Genomic DNA, 26,349 nt, shown 5'->3' on the forward strand with positions numbered 1-26,349 from the left:
CTGTCCAGGCTGCCTGTGTACGGCTTCATGAGCCATGGCATTAAGGGGTAGGCTGGGTCCCCAAGGATAACTATAGGCATTTCAACATCCCCATCAGTTATTTTCTGGTCTGGGAATAAAGTCCCTTCCTGCAGCTTTTGAAACAGACCAGAGTTCCTGAAGATGCGAGCGTCATGTACCTTTCCCGGCCATCCCACGTGGATGTTGGTGAAACGTCCCTTGTGATCCACCAGTGCTTGCAGCGCTATTGAAAAGTACCCCTTGCGGTTTATGTACTCGCCGGCTTGGTGCTCCAGTCCCAAGATAGGGATATGCGTTCCGTCTATGGCCCCACCACAGTTAGGGAATCCCATTGCAGCAAAGCCATCCACTATGACCTGCACATTTCCCAGGGTCACTACCCTTGATATCAGCAGATCTTTGATTGCGTTGGCTACTTGCATCACAGCAGCCCCCACAGTAGATTTGCCCACTCCAAATTGATTCCCAACTGACCGGTAGCTGTCTGGCGTTGCAAGCTTCCACAGGGCTATTGCCACTCGCTTCTCAACTGTGAGGGCTGCTCTCATCTTGGTATTCATGCACTTCAGGGCAGGGGAAAGCAAGTCACAAAGTTCCATGAAAGTGCCCTTACGCATGCGAAAGTTTCGCAGCCACTGGGAATCGTCCCAGACCTGCAACACTATGCGGTCCCACCAGTCTGTGCTTGTTTCCCGAGCCCAGAATTGGCGTTCCACGGCATGAACCTGCCCCATTAGCACCATGATGCCTGCATTGCCAGGGCCCGTGATTTGAGAGAAGTCTGTGTCCATGTCCTCATCACTCTCGTCACTGTGCTGACGTCGCCTACTCACCCGGTATCGCTTTGCCAGGTTCTGGTGCTGCATATACTGCTGGATAATGTGCGTAGTGTTTAATGTGCTCCTAATTGCCAAAGTGATCTGAGCGGGCTCCATGCTTGCCGTGGTATGGTGTCTGCACAGAAAAAAGGCGCGGAACGATTGTCTGCCATTGCTCTGATGGAGGGAGGGGCGACTGATGACATGGCTTACAGGGAATTAAAATCAACAAAGGGGGTGGCTTTACATCAAGGAGAAACAAAAACAACTGTCACACAGAATGGCCCCCTCAAGTATTGAACTCAAAACCCTGGGTTTAGCAGGCCAATGCTCAACCCACTAAGCTATCCCTCCCTCTGGTATTTCAGGCAGGACTTCATGGATGGGGGAGCAAAAGAATACAAAACAAATCTGGTCTATTTCTTGTTTTGATCCACTCCATCTATCTTTTACATCTTTGGCTGGCAGCAGATGGTGCAGAAGGACTGCAAGCCATCCACATCTCCTGCCTGCTCACCATAAGATGGTACAATAGGACTGCCTGCAGGACTAAAGAGAATGACCTGGTCGAGTCACTCCTAATTTAGTCCCTGCACCCATATCTGCCCAGGCGCTCCTGACTGACCTTACCGAGGTGGCCAGGAGCACCTCAGACATGGGAATGGTTTTCAGGCCTATTGTACCATCTGCTGCCACAAGGCAATGGGTTGCTGCTGCTGTGTAGCAATGCAGTACCGCGTCTGCCAGCACCCAGGAGACATACGGTGACAGTGAGCTGAGCAGGCTCCATGCTTGCCGTGGTATGGCGTCTGCACAGGTAACTCAGGAAATAAGGCGCGAAACGATTGTCTGCCCTTGCTTTCACAGAGTGAGGGAGGGAAGGAGGGCCTGATGACATGTACCCAGAACCACCCGTGACAATGTTTTTTGCCCCATCAGGCATTGGGATCTCAACCCAGAATTCCAGTGGGCGGCAAAGACTGCAGGAACGGTGGGATAGCTACCCACAGTGCAACACTCCGGAAGTCGATGCTAGCCTCGGTACTGTGGAAGCACTCCGCCGAGTTAATGCACTTAGAGCATTGTGTGGAGACACACACAATCGATTATATAAAAGCGATTTCTAAAAAACCGACTTCTATAAATTCAACCTAATTTCGTAGTGTAGACATACCCTTAGGCATCTAAATCATTTCTTGAGGGAATGAGTTAAGCTCCTACCTCACATCACACAAAATGGCCGGGGGAGGGGGATGCCCACCTCATAGCTTTCAGCCCAGCAGTTTGAGCACTCAGCTGGGATGTGGGACACCTGGGTTCAGATCCTCTCTCTCTTCCTCAGGTGGAGAGAGGAGGAAATTGAAGCTGGCGAGTGCTCTAGCTGCTGGGATGAAAGACCAAAGCATGCAACTTAGGCAGACAAATGCCTATCTTGCCCCTGTTCATGGATCACACTAGGGTTTAGGCAGGAGATGGACATCTGGCTGCCTAAGGGGAGAAAGCAGTGCACATGCCCAGAGGCAGAAACTTGGGCACCCAGGGTGTGTGTGTTAATCCAGCACTGACAGCCAGATATGAAACACACTGCATGAACAAGAACGGCTCACATTTTAGTAGCAAGTGGAGAAGTTCTATCCCTGCATTCTTTTTATTTATTTTTTTAAAAACACAGAGCATCTTACATACATGGCACCACACACTGCTTTACAGGAACAGGACCAGTTTTAAGGTAATGGAGGCTTGAAGGTGAAGTTTAAACCAAGGATGGACCTGGGTAGGGTTGTCAGCTTTGTGGAAGGAGGCTAGAAACAGTGGTGGACACCACAGAAAAATGAAAAGAAGGTTATTTTGTTCCTCCAACTGAATGATTATCTATTGAGCACCAACAGTGTATGGTCTGTATCTAACAAGCAGGAGGGACAGTCTGTATCACACAGACCCTACAGTCTAAACGGACAGTGCACACTGCTAACATACAATGCACCAGGTGAGCTGAGGGTCACTATCACAAAGCAGGGAAGGATTTTTAGTTTCTGTCATGGACATTTTAAAATGTTTTACAGTGAGTCTTGGTTTGGCAGATGTGAGGCGGTCGATTTCGTAAGAGGTGCGCGAATCTGAAAACATAGGGTGGCAGCCTGGGACGCTTGGGGAGGAAGGGAGTTTGAGGCAGATGGGCAGCAGGGAAGGAGACAGGAAGAAAAGAGTGGGTGATGCAAACAAAAGTAGGAGGGTAGGTTACACAGCTGCAAGAGGTTATAACTGGGGCATATGATGATGGCCACTAGAAATTAAATACAAGGCAATAGTAATAATGCATTACAGCTCTGCTACAGATTTACAGTGCTGAGATTTCTCTTTGTAAATGTGAGAATTAGAAAACAATAAGCCATAGAGGCCAGAGCACAATATGGGGCAGCTAGTTACATGCAAACACATCTCATGGCCTGTGTTATACAGGAGGTCAGACTAGAGAATCACAACGTTCCTTTCTGGCCTTGGAATCTATTTCTACAAGGCCAGCAACGGCCTTTGCCTATAGCTCATTTACTAGAATCCAGTCCAGTGCCCAATGGGCTCTCACCTGGCTGAGGCCCCTAGGCATTACCACAAGATAAAACAATAAACAAGAAGGGGCAATATGTTTGACAGTGAAACTGGTGTTTCACAGGCAAGCTAAAGCTCTGGTCTAGATCCCAGGAATTCTGTTTTACTCTGAGGATGCAGATTTCAATGTATAAGATGTATCATAGAACCATATACTGAGATTTTGCTGTGAATTGAAATCTGTGTTTATGAACTTCAAGTCATTTGAATCAATAATAGGGAGTGTTTTTGACACAGTCTACAACTGGCAGAATTTGATTTTTCTTAATCATTTGGATGGATAATATCAATGTTTATTTTTAAAGCATTTTTATTTTTCTCAATCACTTTTCACAGTTGAGGAAAATTATGTGACATGGCAGACAATTATTTAATGACAATAGAGCTTGAGATTCAAAAAGTTAAAGCTTTATAAACCATTAAAACACAAGTTTTCAACATCACACCAAAATATACAAATTAAATATCCTTACATCAAACTCTAATTTAAAGTTCTCAAGCAGCATTTTTCTTACTTTGCCTATCTATACATTTCAGTTATCAATAGAAATATTTTGTTGGCTTTTGTGTGTATGGTGAAATTCACATTTACCAATAAAAAGCTAATCCTTCCAAATCTAGCTCCAACAAATATGACATCAGAGACTGAAAATGAAAAATTGCCTGATTAAAAATAAAGAAGTCTCCAGAGGTTTTACTCTGAAGTAAGAGAAGAGATTTTCAGAAAACACCACACTAAATATTAACAGGACCAGATGAAATTCTGAAACCCTCTAGCAATTCCATACCAAGAGTTTTCTGCCTCTTCTTGAATTCTTTTAAATAAGATCTAGGTTACATTTATTATTTGTAGTGCAGTAGTTCTTTAAAGGCCCAATCAGGGATCTGGGCCCCATTGTGCTAAGTGTCATACAAATATAACAACAACAAAAAACAACAGGTGGATACAACAGACATATTGGGGAAGAACAAGTTAACAGTGAGACCGTTATGCTAAGTGATACGCAGTGATCACAGCAGTGCTCATACAATGAAGACTGACTCTCTCATGAACCTCCTATATCATATTTTCTTTCCATCAGATCTAAATCAAATCTGTACCAGATTTTTCTTTCACATCATGCTATCTATAAGGTCATTTAAATTAATGTTGTCCACATCATGCCTACACTGCACACGTAATGTGCCTCACTAAAACACACTCTTCAAACTCTAGATTTTCAGCCCAATGAATTGTTAGGAAAACAAACACTCATACCTGCAGTCTCCAAAATTACAAGGAGCTTATATAAACACTGAATCCTTACAGTACATTCCTCGCGTTCTATTTCCACTATATGGTGATCCCAATTTAAACAATGGCAGCCCTGCAGGAAAACATCTCACACTGAAGCTTCCAAGATGATAGTAGATAGTCTATCTAATAGATCAGTCCTGGTCTCCCACATAGCTGTTTATATCCCGCCTTCATCATCTGTAATACGCCCTTCTGGTCTAGTCTTGGGTTCCCCAAACAGCTTTGTCAGTGCACCTTGTTAGGATATAGATATTCAGGTCTGTCCGTAAAGGCCTATACTCTAAGAATTTAGATGTATTCTTATCACTTGGCTAGTTAGAGAGAGAGAAAAGAAAGAATCAAAATCACTGTCTGCCCGTGTAAGGGCCTTCTCTTACTGTGATAGTCTGAGGCCCTGTTCTTAGGCTAAGGCCTTTGGCTAAGCAACAGGCAGCCATAAACTGGGAAGCGACCGGTCACACCCTCACATTCCAAACTAGTCACATTGAAAGAAGGTGCTATTGGGCTGTTAGGAATACAATCCTGTCCTGATAATGCCTATCGCCTACAGAGAAAGGGAAGTGCCTAGAAAATGTAAAAGGAAACTTAGTTTGATAGCATCCTGTCTGGCAAGAACTCACTTTTCAATAGCTGGGATGTGAAATCCTCACTTCTGTATTGTTTTGTCATTATAGTTCCTACTTTGCTATTGTCTGTCTGTATAATCTCTGTCTGGTTCTGTGACTGTTCCTGTCTGCCGTATAATTAATTTTGCTGGGTGTAAACTAACTAAGGTGGTGGGATATAATTGGTTACATAATCATGTTACAATATGTTACAATACAATGATTGGTTAGTTAAATTTCAGGAAAATGATTGGTTAAGGTATAGCTAAGCAGAACTCAAGTTTTACTATATAGTCTGCAGTCAATCAGGAAGTGAGGGGGTGGGTGTGTGGGTGGGGGAGATGGGAACAGGGAATAGGGGTAAGGAAATTGGAATCATGTTTTGCTAAAAGGGGAAATGGGAACAGGGAATGGGGGTAAGGAAATTGGAATCATGTTTGGCTTACCCCCATTCCCTGTTCCCATTTCCCCTTTTAGCAAAACATGATTCCAATTTCCTAAGGGCAGGAATGGGAACAGTGACACAGGTGTAAGGCTCTGTGGTGTCAGAGCTGGGAAGTGGGACACTAAGGAAGGAACCTGGAATCATGCTTGCTGGAAGTTCACCCCAACAAACATCGAATTGTTTGCACCTTTGGACTTCAGGTATTGTTGCTCTCTGTTTATGCGAGAAGGACCAGGGAAGTAAGTGGGTGAAGGAATAAGCCCCCTAACACACCTCAGTTTTGACCTGCAGCACCTCTGATACTCCATCCTGAGCAAAGGCTTTGTGATGTTCATAGATTTTAAGGGCAGAGAGGACCACTGTGATTGACTCGTTTGACCTCCTATTTAAGACTGGCCATAGGATTTCACTCTATTAATTCATGCGTCAAATTCAAGGGCAGTTTTTTAAAGAAAAAAAACCACCCAATCTTGATTTTAAAGTTTTCAGTGATGGAGCATCTACCACAAACCTTGTTCCAAAGATTAATTACCCTCATTGTTTAAAATTTGTGCCTTATATCTAGCCTGAATTTGTCTAGCTTCAACTTCTAGCCATTGGTTCATATTATATCTTTGTCTGCTAGATTGAAGAGCCCACTATTACCAGATTTGTTCCCCACAGAAACATCTATAGATTGATGAAGACATCCCTTAACCTTCTCTTTCATAAGCTAAATAGATTGAACTCCTTAAGTCTTTCAATATAAAAACATGTTTTCCAATCCTTCAGTCATTTTTGTGGCTCTTCTGTGAACCTTCTCCAATTTATCAACATCCTTCTTTTAACTGTGGACACCACAACTGGACACAGTATTCCAGCAGCGGTGGCACCAGTGCCACATATATAACCTCCCAACTTCCTACTAGAGATTCACTTGTTTATACATCCAGTGACATTAGCCACAGTCTTATACTGGGAGCTCATGTTCAGCCGATTCTCTTCCAGGAACCCCAGGACTTTTTCCAGAGTCACTGCTTCCCAGGATACAGTCCCCCATTCTGTAAGTATGGCCTGCCTTCTCTGCTCCTAGTCTAGTCTTGAGTCCCAGTCCTGCAAAGACTTACGCACGTGCTTAACTTTACACACTGCGAGAAGTCCCATTTTTCAATGGGACTACTCACAAAATTAGACAGTTGCATGTGTTTTTGCAGAATCAGGGCCTTGGACTGTAAGATCTTCAGGCAGAGTCTGCCTTTATTTTATGTTTCCACTCAATGCTGCAATGCCTCACTGATCTTCAAATGAGATTTAGACCTGCTCTAAACTGAAAAATTAAAATCGACCTAGCTATATTGTTTAGGGGTGTGAAAAATGTACACCCTGGAGTGCTGTAGTTAGGTTGACCTACCACGCCCCCCCCCCATGGTGACACTGGCTAGGGAAACAGAAGATTCTTTTCTTGGCCTTTCTATTGTCTCTCGGAGGGGTGGAAAACCCCCTTCTGTCACTGCAGGAAGCGTCTACACTACGGCACTTCAGTGGCAAAACTGCAGCTGAGCTTCTGTAGTGTAGACAAGCGCATAGGCTCCTAAGTGCCTCTATCACTTTTGAAAGTGAGACTTAGGCACCTAAGGGTCTGTCTACACTGCAATCAGAGGTGTGACTGCAGCACATGTAGATGTATGGGAGCTAGGGTTGATCTAGCTAGCGACAACAAAACTAGTAGCAAAGCCAGGGCAGCATGTGCTGTACAAAACCTCCCCGTGGGCACTGGACATATACTCAAGTAGCTAGCCCAGGGATGGGCAAACTTTTTGGCCTGAGGGCCACGTGGGTATGGAAATTGTATGGCATGCCATGAATGCTCATGGAATTGGGGGTTAGGGTACGGAAGGGGGTGAGGGCTCCGGCCGGGGGTGCAGGCTCTGGGGTGGGGCCAGAAATGAGGAGTTAAGGGTGTGGGACGGGGCTCCAGCCTGGGGCAGGGCATTGGGATGCAGGGCGGGGGTGAGGGCTCTAGCTAGGGGTGTGGGCTCTGGGGTGGGACTGGGTATGAAGTGTTGGGGGTGCAGGAGAGTGCTCTGGGCTGGGACCAAGGGGTTCAGAAGGTGGGAGGGGGATCAGGGCCAGGGCAGGGGGTTGGGACACAGGAGGGGTTCAGGCTCCAGGTGGTGCTTACCTCAAGGAGCTCCTGGAAGCAGCGGCATGTTTCCTCTTTGGCTCCTACACGGAGGTGAGACCAGGTGGCTCTGTACACTGCCCCGTTCGCAGGCGCCGCCCCCGCAGCTCCCATTGGCCTCAGTTCCCAGCCAATGGGAGCTGCGGGGGCGGCGCTTGGGGCAGGGAACGGATGGGTAGGATCCCCTGGGGGACTATCATGAAGGGGAAGGGAGTCCAGGAGAGCTGGCTGTATTTCAAGGAATCCCTGTTGAGGTTACAGGGACAAACCATCCCGATGAGTCGAAAGAATAGTAAACATGGCAAGCGACCAGCTTGGCTTAATGGTGAAATCCTAGCGGATCTTAAACATAAAAAAGAAGCTTACAAGAAGTGGAAGGTTGGACATATGACTAGGGAAGAGTATAAAAATATTGCTCGGGCATGTAGGAAAGATATCAGGAGGGCCAAATCGCACCTGGAGCTGCAGCTAGCAAGAGATGTCAAGAGTAACAAGAAGGGTTTCTTCAGGTATGTTGGCAACAAGAAGAAAGCCAAGGAAAGTGTGGGCCCCTTACTGAATGAGGGAGGCAACCTAGTGACAGAGGATGTGGAAAAAGCTAATGTACTCAATGCTTTTTTTGCCTCTGTTTTCACTAACAAGGTCAGCTCCCAGACTGCTGCGCTGGGCATCACAGAATGGGGAAGAGATGGCCAGCCCTCTGTGGAGATAGAGGTGGTTAGGGACTATTTAGAAAAGCTGGACGTGCACAAGTCCATGGGGCCGGACGAGTTACATCCGAGAGTGCTGAAGGAATTGGCGGCTGTGATTGCAGAGCCCTTGGCCATTATCTTTGAAAACTCGTGGCGAACGGGGGAAGTCCCGGATGACTGGAAAAAGGCTAATGTAGTGCCAATCTTTAAAAAAGGGAAGAAGGAGGATCCTGGGAACTACAGGCCAGTCAGCCTCACCTCAGTCCCTGGAAAAATCATGGAGCAGGTCCTCAAAGAATCAATCCTGAAGCACTTACATGAGAGGAAAGTGATCAGGAACAGTCAGCATGGATTCACCAAGGGAAGGTCATGCCTGACTAATCTAATCGCCTTTTATGATGAGATTACTGGTTCTGTGGATGAAGGGAAAGCAGTGGATGTATTGTTTCTTGACTTTAGCAAAGCTTTTGACACTGTCTCCCACAGTATTCTTGTCAGCAAGTTAAGGAAGTATGGGCTAGATGAATGCACTATAAGGTGGGTAGAAAGCTGGCTAGATTGTCGGGCTCAACGGGTAGTGATCAATGGCTCCATGTCTAGTTGGCAGCCGGTGTCAAGTGGAGTGCCCCAGGGGTCGGTCCTGGGGCCGGTTTTGTTCAATATCTTCATAAATGATCTGGAGGATGGTGTGGATTGCACTCTCAGCAAATTTGCAGATGATACTAAACTGGGAGGAGTGGTAGATACGCTGGAGGGGAGGGATAGGATACAGAAGGACCTAGACAAATTGGAGGATTGGGCCAAAAGAAATCTGATGAGGTTCAATAAGGATAAGTGCAGGGTCCTGCACTTAGGATGGAAGAATCCAATGCACCGCTACAGACTAGGGACCGAATGGCTAGGCAGCAGTTCTGCGGAAAAGGACCTAGGGGTGACAGTGGACGAGAAGCTGGATATGAGTCAACAGTGTGCCCTTGTTGCCAAGAAGGCCAATGGCATTTTGGGATGTATAAGTAGGGGCATAGCGAGCAGATCGAGGGACGTGATCGTTCCCCTCTATTCGACACTGGTGAGGCCTCATCTGGAGTACTGTGTCCAGTTTTGGGCCCCACACTACAAGAAGGATGTGGATAAATTGGAGAGAGTCCAGCGAAGGGCAACAAAAATGATTAGGGGTCTAGAGCACATGACTTATGAGGAGAGGCTGAGGGAGCTGGGATTGTTTAGTCTGCAGAAGAGAAGAATGAGGGGGGATTTGATAGCTGCTTTCAACTACCTGAATGGGGGTTCCAAAGAGGATGGCTCTAGACTGTTCTCAATGGTAGCAGATGACAGAACAAGGAGTAATGGTCTCAAGTTGCAGTGGGGGCGGTTTAGGTTGGATATTAGGAAAAACTTTTTCACTAAGAGGGTGGTGAAACACTGGAATGCGTTACCTAGGGAGGTGGTAGAATCTCCTTCCTTAGAGGTTTTTAAGGTCAGGCTTGACAAAGCCCTGGCTGGGATGATTTAACTGGGAATTGATCCTGCTTCGAGCAGGGGGTTGGACTAGATGACCTTCTGGGGTCCCTTCCAACCCTGATATTCTATGATTCTATGATTCAGGGGTAGCATGCGGAGCCCCCTGGCTGCCCCTACATGTAGGGGGGACATGCTTCTGCTTCCGGGAGCTACGCAGAGCCACGGAACGCACAGAGCGGGACAAGCCCCTGACCCCGCTCCCTGGCTGGAGCGCCAGAGTGGAGCAAGCCCTGGACTCTGCTACCTGGCGGGAGCTCGAGGGTCGGATTAAAACGTCTGAGGGGCCGGATGTGGCCCCCGGACTGTAGTTTGCCCACCCCTGAGCTAGCCCATGGTGTCACGGCTTCACTGCTATTGTTATTGGAACTAGCTAGATCCTTTGCCATTCAGAGCGGCAGGTCATAGTCATTCATGGTCAGCCAGTTATTGAGCCATGGAAAAATTGAGAATGACTCTTTCCTGGTAGCTGGGGCACTCACCTGGGAGACGGAGACCCATAGTCAAGTCCTGGCTCCAGTGATCAATTATTTATATAAAAGTGGAACAGCTTCAAGAGGAGAAACAGAGAGAGCCCCATATCAGAATATGCCATAGGCCTATGGCTAGAACCTGCTTCTGCAGTACAGGAGACCCAAGTTCAAATTCTGCCTCCCCATCAAAAGGGGCAGGAATTAAACTTGGGTCTCCCACAAACCAGGTGAGTACTCTCACCACAGGGCTAAAGCTTATAAGGGAGGTGGTGGTAGGACCTCCTCTGGCCATTTTATGACTCCTTTGCTTTTGTCAAAACACTTGAAAGTCAAACTGAAAGGTTTCATTTCTGTATCACCAAAACATTCTGCTCATCTGGCTTGACTTTTCAATTCACCCCAAAATTTTGAAAAATGTCATTTTCGTTTCCCTCCCCCCAGCCCAATTTTTCAAAACTGCTTGGAAACTGAAAAGTCTCTTCTTCAGCCAGGTCGGTCACAAGGCCACCTCTCTCTAGAGCAGTGTTTTGGAACCTTTTTGATACCAGGGACCAACTTGCTGCCTCCTAACCTGTGTCAGGGAGATCTCAGGGACCAGTGCCAGTCAGTATATTCTTGCTACATCTGGATAAATAGAGGCAGAAAGAGGTGAGGTGACTTGCTCAAGGTCACACAAGGAGTCAGTGGCAGAGCTGGGAATAGAAAACAAACGTTTTATCACCTATTCTCCTGTTCCAACTTCTTCAGGATGTCTGTAAATATGGTTTTCATGGCACGTACTTTGTAAATGAGTCCACCTCCTAACCATGGGCTTATATCTTTGTATCCATGTCTATCTCTAGTTCTCTTTCTGAGCTTGTTTTGAAACTGTTTTCCTGTTTGAGGCTCTTTGGTTCTTCCTTTCTCTTGGATACAGATAGCCTTTTGGGGCAAGTTGGGAGGAACTGAACCCAAGAGGAGGTGCAGAACTTGGTGCCTATTCCAAATGGAAGATTGTAGACTTCCATAACACGAATCTCGTCACACTCCTCCTGGCAGGTCTCTTTCCAGGCTAAGAATCCTCGCTCTTCCTGGCTTCCTACCAAAAGGAAACGAGAGGAAAGTTACTGAGGAACCATTAACACAGACTTAAGTACATATATAGTGCAGTTCCCTAATTACACACAATTCTGGTATCGTACTACTCCCAGCATAGTCTCGCAATGCAATACGATATATTGATAATTTACACTTCTTTCTATGTTCAAAGCATTCAACAAACATTAACACACACTATTAGAAGATACTTTTCTCCCTGATACAACAGCATCATAAGCAGGATTCTCCAGCGATTACAATGTGGATCTATCACATGCAATGCGTGTTGACTACAGTTAAAATAATCCCTTTTAAAACTAGCCTGAGTGCACATTTGCTCTCCCCATGTCCCCAGTTCCCCCCTTAAGCTTGCTCAAAACAGAAGCCTTTCTGTTATCAGTAGACATTACAGCCTATCTTGCCAGGGCTTTGCACACAGTAGGTATTTCTCCTAACATGTCCCACCATTTTCAGTGTAAACCCCTAGTGGGGGTGTGTTACAGGTCCCCCTTTGTGTTGGTGCACAGAGAATATGAGTTGTCACAGCCTCCTAGCTGTGGAGGTTTGACTTTTTAGCTCAAGCTGTAGGTCCCTGGTGTGTCAGGCAACTCTGGAGGTCCCTGGTGTGTCAGGCAAGATGGCAGCCATGATCACACCACCCCCAGCTCCGCCTCAGATGACTGTTGGCATTTTAAATGCCAACAGCAACTGAGGCCCTGTCTACACAAGCACTCCCACCGTTATTCCCACCAGTGGAGCTTAATAGTTGGTAATTATGGTGGGAGACTGTAGGAAGCAGAGGGCTAGACCGCCATAGCTGATCTTACCCGGAATCGTGTTATCAAGGATAAATGCCAGGAATCCACCCACAAACATGCCAGTGGTGAGGAGCACTTGGATCACTTGGTCTAGCTGGAGAATTCCTAGAAGAAAAACAAAACCTCAGTAAGGGACCCAAAGACATATTTGACCAACAACAGAACCAATGACAACCTGCCACAAGTCACTCACTCGAAACCTGTCACTCGCCAAGGAGAGACATGCAGCTCAAAAGCAGAAAGTACATGCTCCCTCTTCCAAACCAGGGCATGAGATTTTGCTATTTTACAATTTAAAATAGCTTCATCCTCCTGATAGTTTCATGTGTATGTTTTTATTCCATGTTTAATTTATATAATGGCCAGAGCATACAAGGTGACTTACTAATTCATAAAACGACACTTGTAAGATCTTTGGGGCAGACACATTAACTGCAACTATGTGTGGGCTAACCGTTCAAGGACAAGAAAGTGACTAGAGTCACCCTGTTGTAATTAGCAAGAGGTTCTGGCCCTTTGTTTTTCCAAAGGCAGTATTTTACTGCAGGTAGATAGCCCCAAGGATGCTCCAAAGACACAGATTCCAATCAGAATTCAGACATGATAAGAAGCCAGTTCTTCCATTGCTTCTCACACTGGAACATTCCAAAATGAATGGGAGCCATGGATTCCTTGCATTGCAAAGTCTGTATTTGTTAACATGTATTCATTTAGCAGTGAGAGATTCCTACATCTTAAAGATTCCTTACAATGAAAGTGCTACAGCAGCACCTCCAGAAGGCAGGAGTGCCAGCCACTAGGCAACTTTCATGGGTTTAACCCATAACATTTGTAGGCTGCATTTCAGGTGACTTTTCTGTATCTCTATTGACTTCAGTTTCATACTTGGGAGGATGGTCCCAATAAATGAGGATGCTCATTTTTACCTGTTTCTAGCACTTGAGAATTTTTGTTTACCCAGTTGGGAATTGCCAGACCCGCATATATAGAAAATCCAAAGATAAACAGGTTTCTTGAGGAGTTCATGTCCACATACTGTACAGAGAGATTACATGTGTTAATACATACTGCTCAAAATGATCAAAATCTATAAACTGTTTGAACCTGCTGATGAATCCTTGTACCTGCACACACATATGCAGTGATAGTTATTAGGGGCAGAATTTCATACGCTATTGCAGAAACAGCTGTTTAAAGTAGAATCGAAATTAACAAATGTATACAGAAATACACTGATGTACACAGAGCCATGTCATCAGCTGGCATTCCTTAGTACAGAATCAGAACTCTAGGGCTGGAAGAAACCTTGGGGAGTCATCAAGTCCAGCTCCCTGCGCTGAAGCCGGACCAAGTAAACCTAGACCATCCCTGACAGGCGTTTGTCTAGCCTCTTAAAACCTCCAGTGATGGGGATTTCATAACTTCCCTTGGTAACCTATTCCAGTGCTTAACTACCCTTACAGTTAGAAAGTTTTTCCTGATATCTAACCTGAAAGTCCCTTGCAGCAGATTAAGTCCATTACTTCCTGTCCTCTCTTCAGTGGATATGGAGAACAATTTATCACTGTCCTCTTTATAACAGCCCTTAATGTATTTGAAGGTTGTTATCAGGGCCTCCCTCAATCTTTGTTCCTCAAGACTAAACATGTCCAGTTTTTTTAGTCTTTCTTCATAGGTCAGGTTTTCTAAACCTTTTATCATTTTTTGTTGCTCTCCTCTAGACTCTCTCCAGTTTGTCCAGATCTTTCCTAAAGTGTGGCACCCAGAACTGGACACAGTGCTCCAGCTAAGGCCTCACCTGTGCTGAGTAGAGCAGGGCCGTTATCTCCCTTGTCTTATGTACAACACTCCTGTTACTACAGTGCAGGATGATAATAGACATTTTAGCAACTACACCACATTGTTGCCTCATATTCAATTTGTGATCCACTGTAACCCCCAGATTGTTTTCAGCAGGACTACCACTTAGCCAGTTATTCCTCATTTTGTAGTTGTCCATTTGATTTTTCCTTCCTAAGTGAAGTACTTTGCATTTGTTTTTACTTAATTTCATCTTGTTGATTTCTGACCAGTTCTCCAATTTGTGTAGGTTGTTTTGAATTCTAATCGTGTCCTCCAAAGAGCTTGCAACCCCGCTGAGCTTGGTGTCACCTGCAAATTTTATAAGCACGCTCTCCATTCCATTGTCCAAGTCATTAATGAAAATACTGACTAGTATTGGACCCAGATTGACCGCTGTAGGAACTCAGCTAGATACATCCTCCCAGGTCAACAGCGAACCATTGATAGCTTTTGTTTGAGTAATGGTCTTTCAAGTGGTGGTGCACCCACTTTATAGTAGTTTCATCTAGAGCACATTTCCCTAGTTTGCTTATGAGAATATCATGTGGGACTGTACCAAAAGCCTTACTAGCATCAGGATATACGATTCCAGTGGAACTAATGGAGTTAACCAGAAAAAAAAAAAAGGTCACAACAGCAGCAATCCAGGCTTCCCTCCTGCCTACACCAATGTGCTTCAAATCAACCCGTCAGGAAAGACTGCCTCTGGGGTGACAGTAGAGATCACCAGGTGGTGTAACCATGGCACGGTAACTTTGACATCATTGGCCTATTAGCAGTGCTGCAGTCCCACGATAAGTTAACCAGGGGACTCCTTTTCTGGTGACCCCACCACAGCTGAGCCTTCTTCTGGTCCATTCATTGGCCTCTTGGATGAAATTGCCAACATGACTGCTAACTAGCATGAATTACAGCAGTGGTTTTTGTGATGAGGCACTTGTCTCAGTAAACAACTGCACTGAACAGGAGCCTGACTGCAGATCAAAATTCTCTCTCAAGAGTATTTGGTCTTGTAAATTAAATCCTTTGAGGCCGTTACCTGCAAATTGGAAACTCCCACAGCAGTGATGATTCCAAACATCACAAGGAGCAGTCCTCCAATCAGGGGTGTTGGTATGCTGGCGAACACAGCGCCGATCTTCCCAAACATGCCTATCACAAGCAACACGCAGCCACCAGCAATGATCACTATTCTACTTCCTACCTGTGTCAAAGGGGACAGCACAGAATCACTATTCAAAGTATACACAACTGGAGGATGGAAGGCTGTAGAGATTGCACAGTCTGACCACGTCCATATTTACAAATTAGATTACATTGTTCAATATCAGGTCAAATTCCAGTACTCAAACAACAGCCTGAGAGGTTTTTACAGACATAGCAACCTCACAGATTGGTACACAAACTGCACAGATTGCAGATTTCTAAAGAATACTGTTTAATTAACACATAACCTGGACTGAGAACAGTCATTAATTTACCTTGTTGCATGAGATCTTTATCCTGGAAATACCCTACCACTGTCAGCCACTTTATCATGTAATAATAGTGAACCATTACTGTTAGTTCGGGGCCATGCACAAAAAGTTAATTAATAAATTACAGTGTTAATGACTTTTGCTGGGGGCTTTGCTATGACATCACTCTAAAAACTCCTAGGGCCAACTGGAACTTATGTTGAAACTGTTTATTTGATTTTTCTTAGTCTACTTTCACATGAGCACAGAGCGGTGCTTAAGAATTGCTTTCAAACTTGGCAGCCAACTCTCCTGGCACTGAAGTTAATGACCAAGTTTCCACTGACTTCCGGAACAGGATCAAGCCTTTGGAGACCCATGTTTGGACACTGGAGAGAGTCTGTTTTAATCTCTTTCAAAGACAGATTGAGCATTTGTTAAAGAAAACTGGGTAGGTACTTTGGTTTGTCCATATACACCATAACCCAGATATATTAAGTGAGGAAGCAAGATTTCTCTCACTTTTCAGCGGATATGGCCAGGGAGATTCCCTGGTAAGGCAATGCACCAAACACCATGATGAAACACTAAGAGCTTCTCCTCTCACACATATCTGGCAAAGTATGTGAATGAGAAAGAAACTATGGAACAAACTTTAAAGATGTTCAGGAAAAGTTAATAGTTATGTAAATTAAGGGAGAAAGACTACCAAAACACTTGTTGAACCTTCAATTAAAAGTAGCATGATGCTGCATGGAAAATTTTAGAGAACCACACTAAAATGTGAAATGTTCATGCTTTAGGCAGAGGAATTATATAATCCTTGTTGACATTTTAAAATTAAATGAATCATTTTACTCCTCCCCTGCTAATATGTGAAGAATTTCATGTTTCAGATGAGGGTTTTTTGGCTAATGGCATCAGCAAAACCAGTTCCAGGAACTATTATTGTCCCTTTTCAAACACCTCTTGGCATGTGAGATATTAGTAAATCCATTCTGGGGAGGTGGTGATACCGTGTTTCAAAATAAAATAATTCATATATTTCTGTTCATCTTTCAATCTGATTTTTCTGTCCCCTGGTTTTAAGGCCTCAGTATTCTTTCCATTTAAAAACAAAAAAACACATCTATCTTAGTAAAGGCCCAAATAATTATTTATACTAGATGTGACACTGACAGACCAGCCAAGCCAACCTGTCTATGACCCATAACAACTTAACAGGAGGCATTACAATTGTAATCAAGACAATTCACTTATGTATGTGTATCAAAGAAATATTAATTAGGGTTTTGTATTGATAAGAATCCAAGGGTAGATGCAGAGCCCTGGTCTACACTAGGAGCTTAGGTCGAATTTAGCAGCGTTAAATCGATGTAAACCTGCACCCGTCCACACGATGAAGCCCTTTTTTTCCACTTAAAGGGCTCTTAAAATCGATTTCCTTAATGCACCTCTGACAAGTGGATTAGCGCTTAAATCGGCCTTGCCGGGTCGAATTTAGGGTACTGTGGACACAATTAGACAGTATTGGCCTCCCAGAGCTATCCCAGAGTGCTCCATTGTGACCGCTCTGGACAGCACTCTCAACTCAGATGCACTGGCCAGGTATACAGGAAAAGGCCCGCAAACTTTTGAATTTCAATTTCCTGTTTGCATGGTCACCTGCAGCTTGCCACGCTGGCCAGAGCTCATCAGCAGAGGTGACCATGATGGAGTCCCAGAATTGCAAAAGAGCTCCAGCATGGACCGAATGGGAGGTACAGGATCTGATCGCTGTATGGGGAGAGGAATCAGTGCTATCAGAATTCCGTTTCAGTTTTCGAAATGCCAAAACATTTGTCAAAATCTCCCAAGGTATGAAGGACAGAGGCCATAACAGGGACCCGAAGCAATGCCGCGTGAAACTTAAGGAGCTGAGGCAAGCCTACCAGAAAACCAGAGAGGCAAATGGCCGCTCCGGGTCAGAGCCCCAAATATTCCGCTTCTATGATGAGCTGCATGCCATTTTAGGGGGTTCAACCATCACTACTCCAGCCATGTTGTTTGACTCCTTCAATGGAGACGGAGGCAACACGGAAGCAGGTTTTGGGGATGAGGAAGATGATGATGATGAAGTTGTAGATAGCTCACAGCAAGCAAGTGGAGAAACTGGTTTTCCCAACAGCCAGGAACTGTTTCTCACCCTGGACCTGGAGCCAGTACCCCCCCGAACCCACCCAAGGCTGCCTCCCGGACCCGCCAGGCGGAAAAGGGACCTCTGGTGAGTGTACCTTTTAAAATACTATACATGGTTTAAAAGCAAGCATGTTTAATGATTAATTTGCCCTGGCATTTGCGGCTCTCCTGGATGAACTCCCAAAGCCTTTGCAAAAGGTTTCTGGGGAGGGCAGCCTTATTCCACCACCCATTGTAGGACATTTTACCACACCAGACCAGTAGCACGTACTTGGGAATCATTGTAGAACAAAGCATTGCAGTGTATGTTTGCTGGCATTCAAACAACATCCGTTCTTTATCTCTCTGTGTTACCCTCAGGAGAGTGATATCATTCATGGTCACCTGGTTGAAATAGGGTGCTTTTCTTCAGGGGACACTCAGAGGTGCCCGTTCCTGCTGGGCTGTTTGCCTGTGGCTGAACAGAAATGTTCCCCACTGTTAGCCACGGGGAGGGGGGAGGGGCTAGCCACGTGGTGGGGGGAGGCAAAATGCGACCTTGTAACGAAAGCACATGTGCTGTGTATGTAATGTTAACAGCAAGGTTTACCGTGAAAGAGTGTAGCCATTGTTCTAGAAAATGTGTCTTTTTAAATACCACTGCCTCTTTTTTTTTCTCCACCACCTGCATGTGTTTCAATCATCACAGGATCTTCTCCTTCCCAGAGGCTAGTGAAGATTAGAAAGCGAAAAAAACGCACTCGTGATGAAATGTTCTCTGAGCTCATGCTGTCCTCCCACACTGACATAGCACAGACGAATGCGTGGAGGCAGACAATGTCAGAGTGCAGGAAAGCACAATATGACTGGGAGGAGAGGTGGCGGGCTGAAGAGAGGGCTGAAGCTGAAAGCAGCGTGATGAGAGGAGGCAGGATTCAATGCTGAGGCTGCTGGAGGATCAAACCAATATGCTCCAGCGTATGGTTGAGCTGCAGGAAAGGCAGCAGGAGCACAGACCGCCGCTACAGCTCCTATGTAACCAACCGCCCTCCTCCCCAAGTTCCATAGCCTCCTCACCCAGATGCCCAAGAACGCGATGGGGGGGCCTCTGGCCACTCCACCCCAGAGGATTGCCCAAGCAACAGAAGGCTGGCATTCAATAAGTTTTAAAGTTTTAAACTTTTAAAGTGCTGTGTGGCCTTGTCCTTCCCTCCTCCACCACCCCTCCTGGTGCTTCTCTCCTCCACCACCCCTTCTGGGCTATCTTGGTAGTTATCCCCTTATTTGTGTGATGAATTAATAAAGAATGCATGAATGTGAAGCAACAATGACTTTATTGCCTCTGCAAGCGGTGATCGAAGGGAGGAGGGGAGGATGGTTAGCTTACAGGGAAGAAGAGTGAACCAAGGGGCGGTGGGTTTCATCAAGGAGAAACAAACAGAACTTTCACACCGTACCCTGGCCAGTCATGAAACTGGTTTTCAAAGCTTCTCTGATGCGCACCGCTCCCTCCTGTGCTCTTCTAACAGCCCTGGTGTCTGGCTGTACGAAACCAGCAGCCAGGCCATTTGCCTCAACCTCCCACCCCACCATAAACCTCTCCCCCTTACTCTCACAGATATTGTGGAGCGCACAGCAAGCAGTAATAACAGTGGGAATATTGGTTTCGCTGAGGCCTAACCGAGTCCATAAACTGCGCCAGCGCACTTTTAAATGTCCAAATGAACATTCTACCACCATTCTGCACTTGCTCAGCCTGTAGTTGAACAGCTCCTGACTACTGTCCAGGCTACCTGTGTACGGCTTCATGAGCCATGGCATTAAAGGGTAGGCTGGGTTCCCAAGGATACATATAGGCATTTCAATGTCCCCAACGGTTATTTTCTGGTCCGGGAATAAAGCCCCTTCTTGCAGCTTTTGAAACAGACCAGAGTTCCTGAAGATGCGAGCATCATGTACCTTTCCCGGCCATCCCACGTGGATGTTGGTGAAACGTCCCTTGTGATCCACCAGTGCTTGCAGCGCTATTGAAAAGTACCCCTTGCGGTTTATGTACTCGCCGGCTTGGTGCTCCGGTGCCAAGATAGGGATATGGGTTCCATCTATGGCCCCACCACAGTTAGGGAATCCCATTGCAGCAAAGCCATCCACTATGACCTGCACATTTCCCAGGGTCACTACTCTTGATATCAGCAGATCTTTGATTGTGTTGGCTACAGCAGCCCCCACAGTAGATTTGCCCACTCCAAATTGATTCTCGACTGACCGGTGGCTGTCTGGCATTGCAAGCTTTCACAGGGCTATCGCCACTCGCTTCTCAACTGTGAGGGCTGCTCTCATCTTGGTATTCATGCACTTCAGGGCAGGGGAAAGCAAGTCACAAAGTTCCATGAAAGTGCCCTTACGCATGCGAAAGTTTCGCAGCCACTGGGAATCGTCCCAGACCTGCAACACTATGCGGTCCCACCAGTCTGTGCTTGTTTCCCGATCCGAGAATCGGCGTTCCATGGCATGAACCTGCCCCATTAGCACCATGATGCCCACATTGCCAGGGCCCATGCTTTGAGAGAAGTCTGTGTCCATTTCCTCATCACTGACATCGCCTACTCGCCCGGTATCGCTTTGCCAAGTTCTGGTGCTGCATATACTGCTGGATAATGTGTGTGGTGTTTAATGTGCTCCTAATTGCCAAAGTGATCTGAGTGGGCTCCATGCTTGCCGTGGTATGGCGTCTGCACAGAAAAAAGACGCGGAACGATTGTCTGCCATTGCCCTGATGGAGGGAGGGGCGACTGACGACATGGTTTACAGGGTTGGCTTACAGGGAATTAAAATCAACAAAGGGGGTGGCTTTGCGAGAAACTGAAAGGCCCCCTCAAGGAAAGAACTCAAGGATAGAACTCAAAACCTCAAGGATGGAACTCAAAACTGGGTTTAGCAGGCCGTGGATTTCACAGAGGGAAGGAGAGAGGGAGGAGAAAATGAATACAAAACAAATCTGGTCTATTTCTTGTTTTGAGCCACTTCATCTATCTTTATACATCTTGCTGGCAGCAGACTGTGCAGTACGACCGCTAGCCATCATCATCTCCTGGGTGCTCGGCAGAAGACGGTGCAGTATGACGACTAGCCATCATCTTCTGCTGGCTGGAGGTTAAAAGACAGCGCACTGCTGGTAGGACTGAATCGCCACGAGATGAAACAAGGGAAATGATCTGGCTGAGTCACTCCCATGTTTGCCCAGGCGCCCGATTAAAAGAGCACCCAGGACTATGTCGATGACAGCTACCAGTCATACTGCACTGTCTGCTGCCAAAAGGCAATTTGCTGCTGTGTAGCAATGCAGTACCACGTCTGCCAGCACCCAGGAGACAAACGGTGACAGTGAGCTGAGCGGGCCCATGCTTGCCATGGTATGGCGTCTGCACAGGTAACGCAAGAAAAAAGGCGCAAAACGATTGTCTGCCCTTGCTTTCACGGAGGGAGGGAGGGAACGGGGGCTGATGATATGTACCCAGAACCACCCGCGACAATGTTTTAGCCCCATCAGGCACTGGGATTTCTACCCAGAATTCAAATGGGTGGCAGAGACTGCAGGAACTGTGGGATAGCCACCCACTGTGCAACACTCCGGAAGTCGACGGTTGCCTCGGTACTGTGGACACACTCCGCCGACTACATGCACTTAGAGCACTTGTGTGGGGACACACACAATCGACTGTATAAAACCGCTTTCTACAAAACCAACTTCTATAAATTCGACCTAATTTCGTAGTGTAGACATACCCAGAGTGTATTTGTCTGTGTTTACCTGTATCTTGTTAGAAGTTTAACAATTGAAGCAATGTTTAACCATGTTAATTCCCTTTCATGTCTTAATTATATATGTGACTGTGTCCAAGTAATCTTAAAATGAAAGATGTGTAATACTGCAGGAAACTAATAATATTATCTACATTGTCTTCAGCTTAACTATCAATGCTATAATGCAGTACTGACTAATTGCCTTATGTGAATGAATGCAACTAGTTTACCTGTGTATGCATAGGAAATAGGAGATTAGCTTCAAAGCGAAGATCTGCATTCTCTATTTTTTCTCAGGGGAAGGCCCTGCTGTGACAATTTCTGTGAGGAGTTTTGTCAGCCTGCTTAGAAGAGCTATAAAGGAAAGCTTGGGGCCTGATCCTTTCATCTGCAGTCTGCTTAAACTTTTAACAGGGAAAGTCATAAGACAGAGATCTTCCCAATTATTATTTGGAATAGCCTGGAAAATGCATGGAAGGACTAACAGACTGTACACCTGGGTTGCTTATTGGACTATAACCCTTTAAATTGATTCCAGAAAGATTATTACAAATCAGTAGCCTCACCATTTCGCCTATGACACAGACCTAAAGACTGTACGTGTATATTGATCTTTTAACCATTTACAACTCTCTTCTTTCTTTTTCCTTTTATTATTAAACCTTTAGTTTTTAGTTACTAAAAGATTGGCATCAGTGTGATTATTGGGTAAGATCTGAGACTCATATGGACCTGGGGATAAGTGTCCGGTCCTTTGGGATCGGTAAACCTCACATATGGTGAATCAGGTTTTCAGTAACCCTTCACTATATTCCTTGGCTGTCTAGGTGGGAACCAAGGGCTGGGATGCCTAAAGGGGATTGTAGTTTGCCCTCTTGTTACCCTGTGTGGTACTGCAGAAGCTGTATTGTTATTAGCTTGGTGAATCCAAGTATAGAATAATCTACCACTTTTAGGAGCTGCCTGCCCTATTTCTTGCAGTCTGCCCTGAGTGAGGCACTCAGTGTGGCCTGTCCACACACCCCGGTCACACTACAATTATGGGGAACCTAATATTTTTAATATACTCCGGTGACAAATTATACTGACACCAAGGTCAACAATCTACTTCACTGGTGCCATGGGTTTGAGTGCTTGATTCCAAAGCCTGTAGTTAACAGTCTGTTTCAATCGCGTCAGGGAAAGAAAAGGAAGCCCAATTATCTTGCTTAAGTTCATATTTTAATGGGGTGAAAACATATCTAGTTTACTGTTTGTTTGTAAGGTGATTCTGAAGTCTTCATCAAGACTCTGAAATCCTATTTATGCTTTGCTAGAAGTTATGGCTTGACATTGATGTCTTGTTTCTATATTTATTACTGAAAGATGTATTTCCTGTGAAATGATAAACACATAAAAACTAAAATTCAAAATATACTTTAAGGTCCAGCTCCAACTCCCACAGAAGTCAATAGAGCTTTTCTACTGACTTCATAAAGATTTGGATCAGGGTTGAAATGAAACTGGTCCCCAAATTTGTGGAGCTGACTAAACTTACAAGAAATGGGATCCCAAAGGAAATTTCTGACCTAACTCAGAAGGACTGCCGTAACTGCACTGAAGCTAGATCGTGCTTATGAAGAGAGGGAAAGTGGGCTACTTGATAATATTGAGTGCATTTTCAAATAAGTTCATATCCCATATATATGAAGCATGCACAAATCACACATTTAATGAATCATTTAGCCAATGCATAGGAAACATCACTGCATTGACCAGCTAGTAACCGTGTACACTGGATTACAGAGCAGACTGCCTTCCATGCATGTGCCCACATACCAGCTATGCTGAAAACAACCAGCAGCTGGTATCTGTGGAAATGAGGATTCTTCATGGGGTTTATAAAATACAGTGAAATAAACTAGTTTGTGACTGGCCAACTTCTGCCTCCACTTCCCCTATGCCGCCCCCCTGACAACATTACATAATTTATTCATGAATGATTTAAGCATGGTCACCACAGCCAAAGCTTTCTGATTGGCTGTCAGATGTATCAATCCCATAATGTTGTGAATAGCTCAGAGCTGACCGTTAAAGTGAAATTTATACACACAAATGAATTTAAGAATGCAGTGTAGTTGTAGCTGTGTCAGTCCCGGGATATGAGAGAGACGAGCTAGGTGAGTAATTGGACCAATTTCTGTTCGTGAGAGAGACAAGCTTTCTTTCTAGTCACACAGAGCTCTTCTTCAGGTTAGGGAAACATACTCCTAGCATCACAACTAAATGCAAGGTGACACTTGGAGTACTTTTCCCTGACCTGAGGAAAAGCTCTGTGTGAGCATGAAAGCTTGTCTCTCTCACCAGCAGAAGTTGGTCCAATAAAAGATATTACCTCACCCACCTTGTCACTCTATAAGAATGGGAGTAAAACAATTCAGAAAATAGTGCAAGTTCAAAATGATTAAAAATGCTTACCCTTATGGTTTGACATCTGTAGTTATCAAGAAGTGTGTCACCTTTAATATCCCTGTCATTGCTTAGTTCTAAGTATCATGGAACACGAGCAGTTTTTAAAGACTATATATTTCTTATTTCCATTTTTTCCACAATATTTTTGTTGACTTTGGCTCTCAGAGAAGGTCCCAGCTTGCCAGCCTCACAGCGAGAAGGCCTCTCGTTATCCCCAGAAGGGGTGCAGAGCAGATAATCACCATGTATGCGTCTCATGCATCACGCCAACAACATGTCTCCCCCAAACTAGCGCAACCCCCCGCCTCTAGGAATGGAACGATAGTTCAGGTCACATGGCCCATTGGAGCCTTAATCTCCCTGAGAGCCAATTAGAAATGAATGTGGTAGTGTTTTTTGTGATGAGGACATTTGTACTTGAGATGGACTGAGATCACTTCATAGACCCAGCACTAAGACATGGTGTAAATGTGTGTAATATATTTATAAAAACCACAAGTACAGGCAGTCTTTGAAAACTATTGCACTTTTCTGTACTGATGACCTAACCCAGCACTCCACTGCTGTGGGCTGGTGGCACTGCAGTAAACCTTACCCGGGTGATTCCCAGCGCTCCAACATTCTCACTGTAAGAAGTGGTGCCATTCCCTGTTCCCCACGCCCCAGCCAGAAGACAGCCAATTCCCTCAATTCCAATTCCACGGTTGATAGCATGCTTCGGAGGGGGCGGGGCACCAGACAGTCGGGCGCAGGCATAGTAATCGCCTACCGACTCTATCATAGAGGAAATCACTCCAGCTATGATGCCAAATATCCCAGCCAAACTGATTGTTGGAACTCCCCACTGGCCTGAAAATTAAAAAAAAAGAGCGAGTCAGATAACTTGGGCTAGTTTTGCTGTAAAATCCATTCAAGTAAATCACTAATGACTCCTCTAAGTGTTGGCCTGTGCTTCTAGGCCAGCCCCACCTGAGCTTTACCATTTGGGTTCCTCAGGGTCCTTATTTTCCACGGTCATTCAAGATCATTAAAAGCAAAAAGCATACACACAAAACAACAACGAGAAGGAACAGTAAATAATTCACAACATGCTACTACAACTATACCTGGGTATGGGAACCGGAACCAGGGTGCTTGGGACAGAACGTCTCCTTTGATGTCAGTCCGAGCCAGATAGCCATAAACTGCAGAGTCCGAGGGGAAGGCATTGGTAACAGTGAGTGCAAAACATATCAGCCAAGTAATGGCGAGGCCAAGAAGAACCTAGACAGCCACATAAAGTGTATTCTGATTAATGGCCATCCTCATTTCCTCACAGACAAACAAGGCCCCATTGCATTCTGAAAGCATATTCTCTTTTTTGTTCCCCCACTTGCTTGTTCATTCAATAAGATGAAGGTGAAATGGAAGAGTCTCCCCCTGTACAGTTTTTTGTCTGGTTTAGAAGCTTCACTGAAACAGTGGCTCTCAACCTTTCCAGACTACTGTACCCCTTTCAGGAGTCTGATTTGTATTGAGTATCCTCAAGTTTCACCTCACTTAAAAACTACTTGCTTACAAAATCAGAGATAAAAATACAAAAGTGTCACAGCCACACTATTACTGAAAAATTGCTGACTTTCTCATTTTTACCATCGAATTATAAAATAAATCAATTGGAATAGGAATATTGTACTTACATTTCAAGTGTATAGCATATAGAGCAGTATAAACAAATCATTGTCTGTATGAAAGTTTAGTTTGTACTGATTTAGCTAGTGCTTTTTATGTAGCCTGGTGTAAAACTAGGTAAATGTATAGATGAGTTGATGTACGCCCTGGAAGACCTCTGCGTACCCCCAGGGGTACATTAACCCCAGGTTGAGAATCACTGCACTGGAGAATCCAATTTTCCCTGTTACCCAGAAAGTTTTGTTGGAAGCAGCTGTGAATACTGACAAGCGATTACTAGCCAGGCTTACCATCATCACCTTGTAACAGGCTCTCAGAATCCTTAGCTACACTGCAGTGCATTATGTCATTACTCAGACTTGGTAAAAACATCAGTCTTGTGAGCACCATCCTAGCAATGAACTACTGCTGACTATTGTTTTAGAAAGAAATAGA

The 26,349-nt window shown here is 45.1% G+C and overlaps 1 protein-coding gene across 1 annotated transcript in view; it reads right to left on the minus strand.

The window, feature by feature from the left end:
• Positions 1 to 11,449: 11,449 nt before the first annotated feature.
• Positions 11,450 to 26,349, minus strand: part of LOC141980521 (solute carrier family 23 member 1-like) — an 80,404-nt gene continuing 65,504 nt past the window's right edge. Inside the window, exons 7-12 of the mRNA XM_074941811.1 lie at positions 25,350 to 25,506; positions 24,839 to 25,092; positions 15,414 to 15,578; positions 13,459 to 13,567; positions 12,542 to 12,637; positions 11,450 to 11,715 (exon numbers count right to left, since the gene is read on the minus strand). Of these exons, the coding sequence (XP_074797912.1) occupies positions 11,450 to 11,715; positions 12,542 to 12,637; positions 13,459 to 13,567; positions 15,414 to 15,578; positions 24,839 to 25,092; positions 25,350 to 25,506 (1,047 nt within the window). The remainder of the gene's footprint in view (positions 11,716 to 12,541; positions 12,638 to 13,458; positions 13,568 to 15,413; positions 15,579 to 24,838; positions 25,093 to 25,349; positions 25,507 to 26,349) is intronic.

The sequence above is a fragment of the Natator depressus genome, chromosome 1 (assembly GCF_965152275.1).
Source record: "Natator depressus isolate rNatDep1 chromosome 1, rNatDep2.hap1, whole genome shotgun sequence".
Taxonomy (NCBI): Eukaryota; Metazoa; Chordata; order Testudines; family Cheloniidae; genus Natator; species Natator depressus.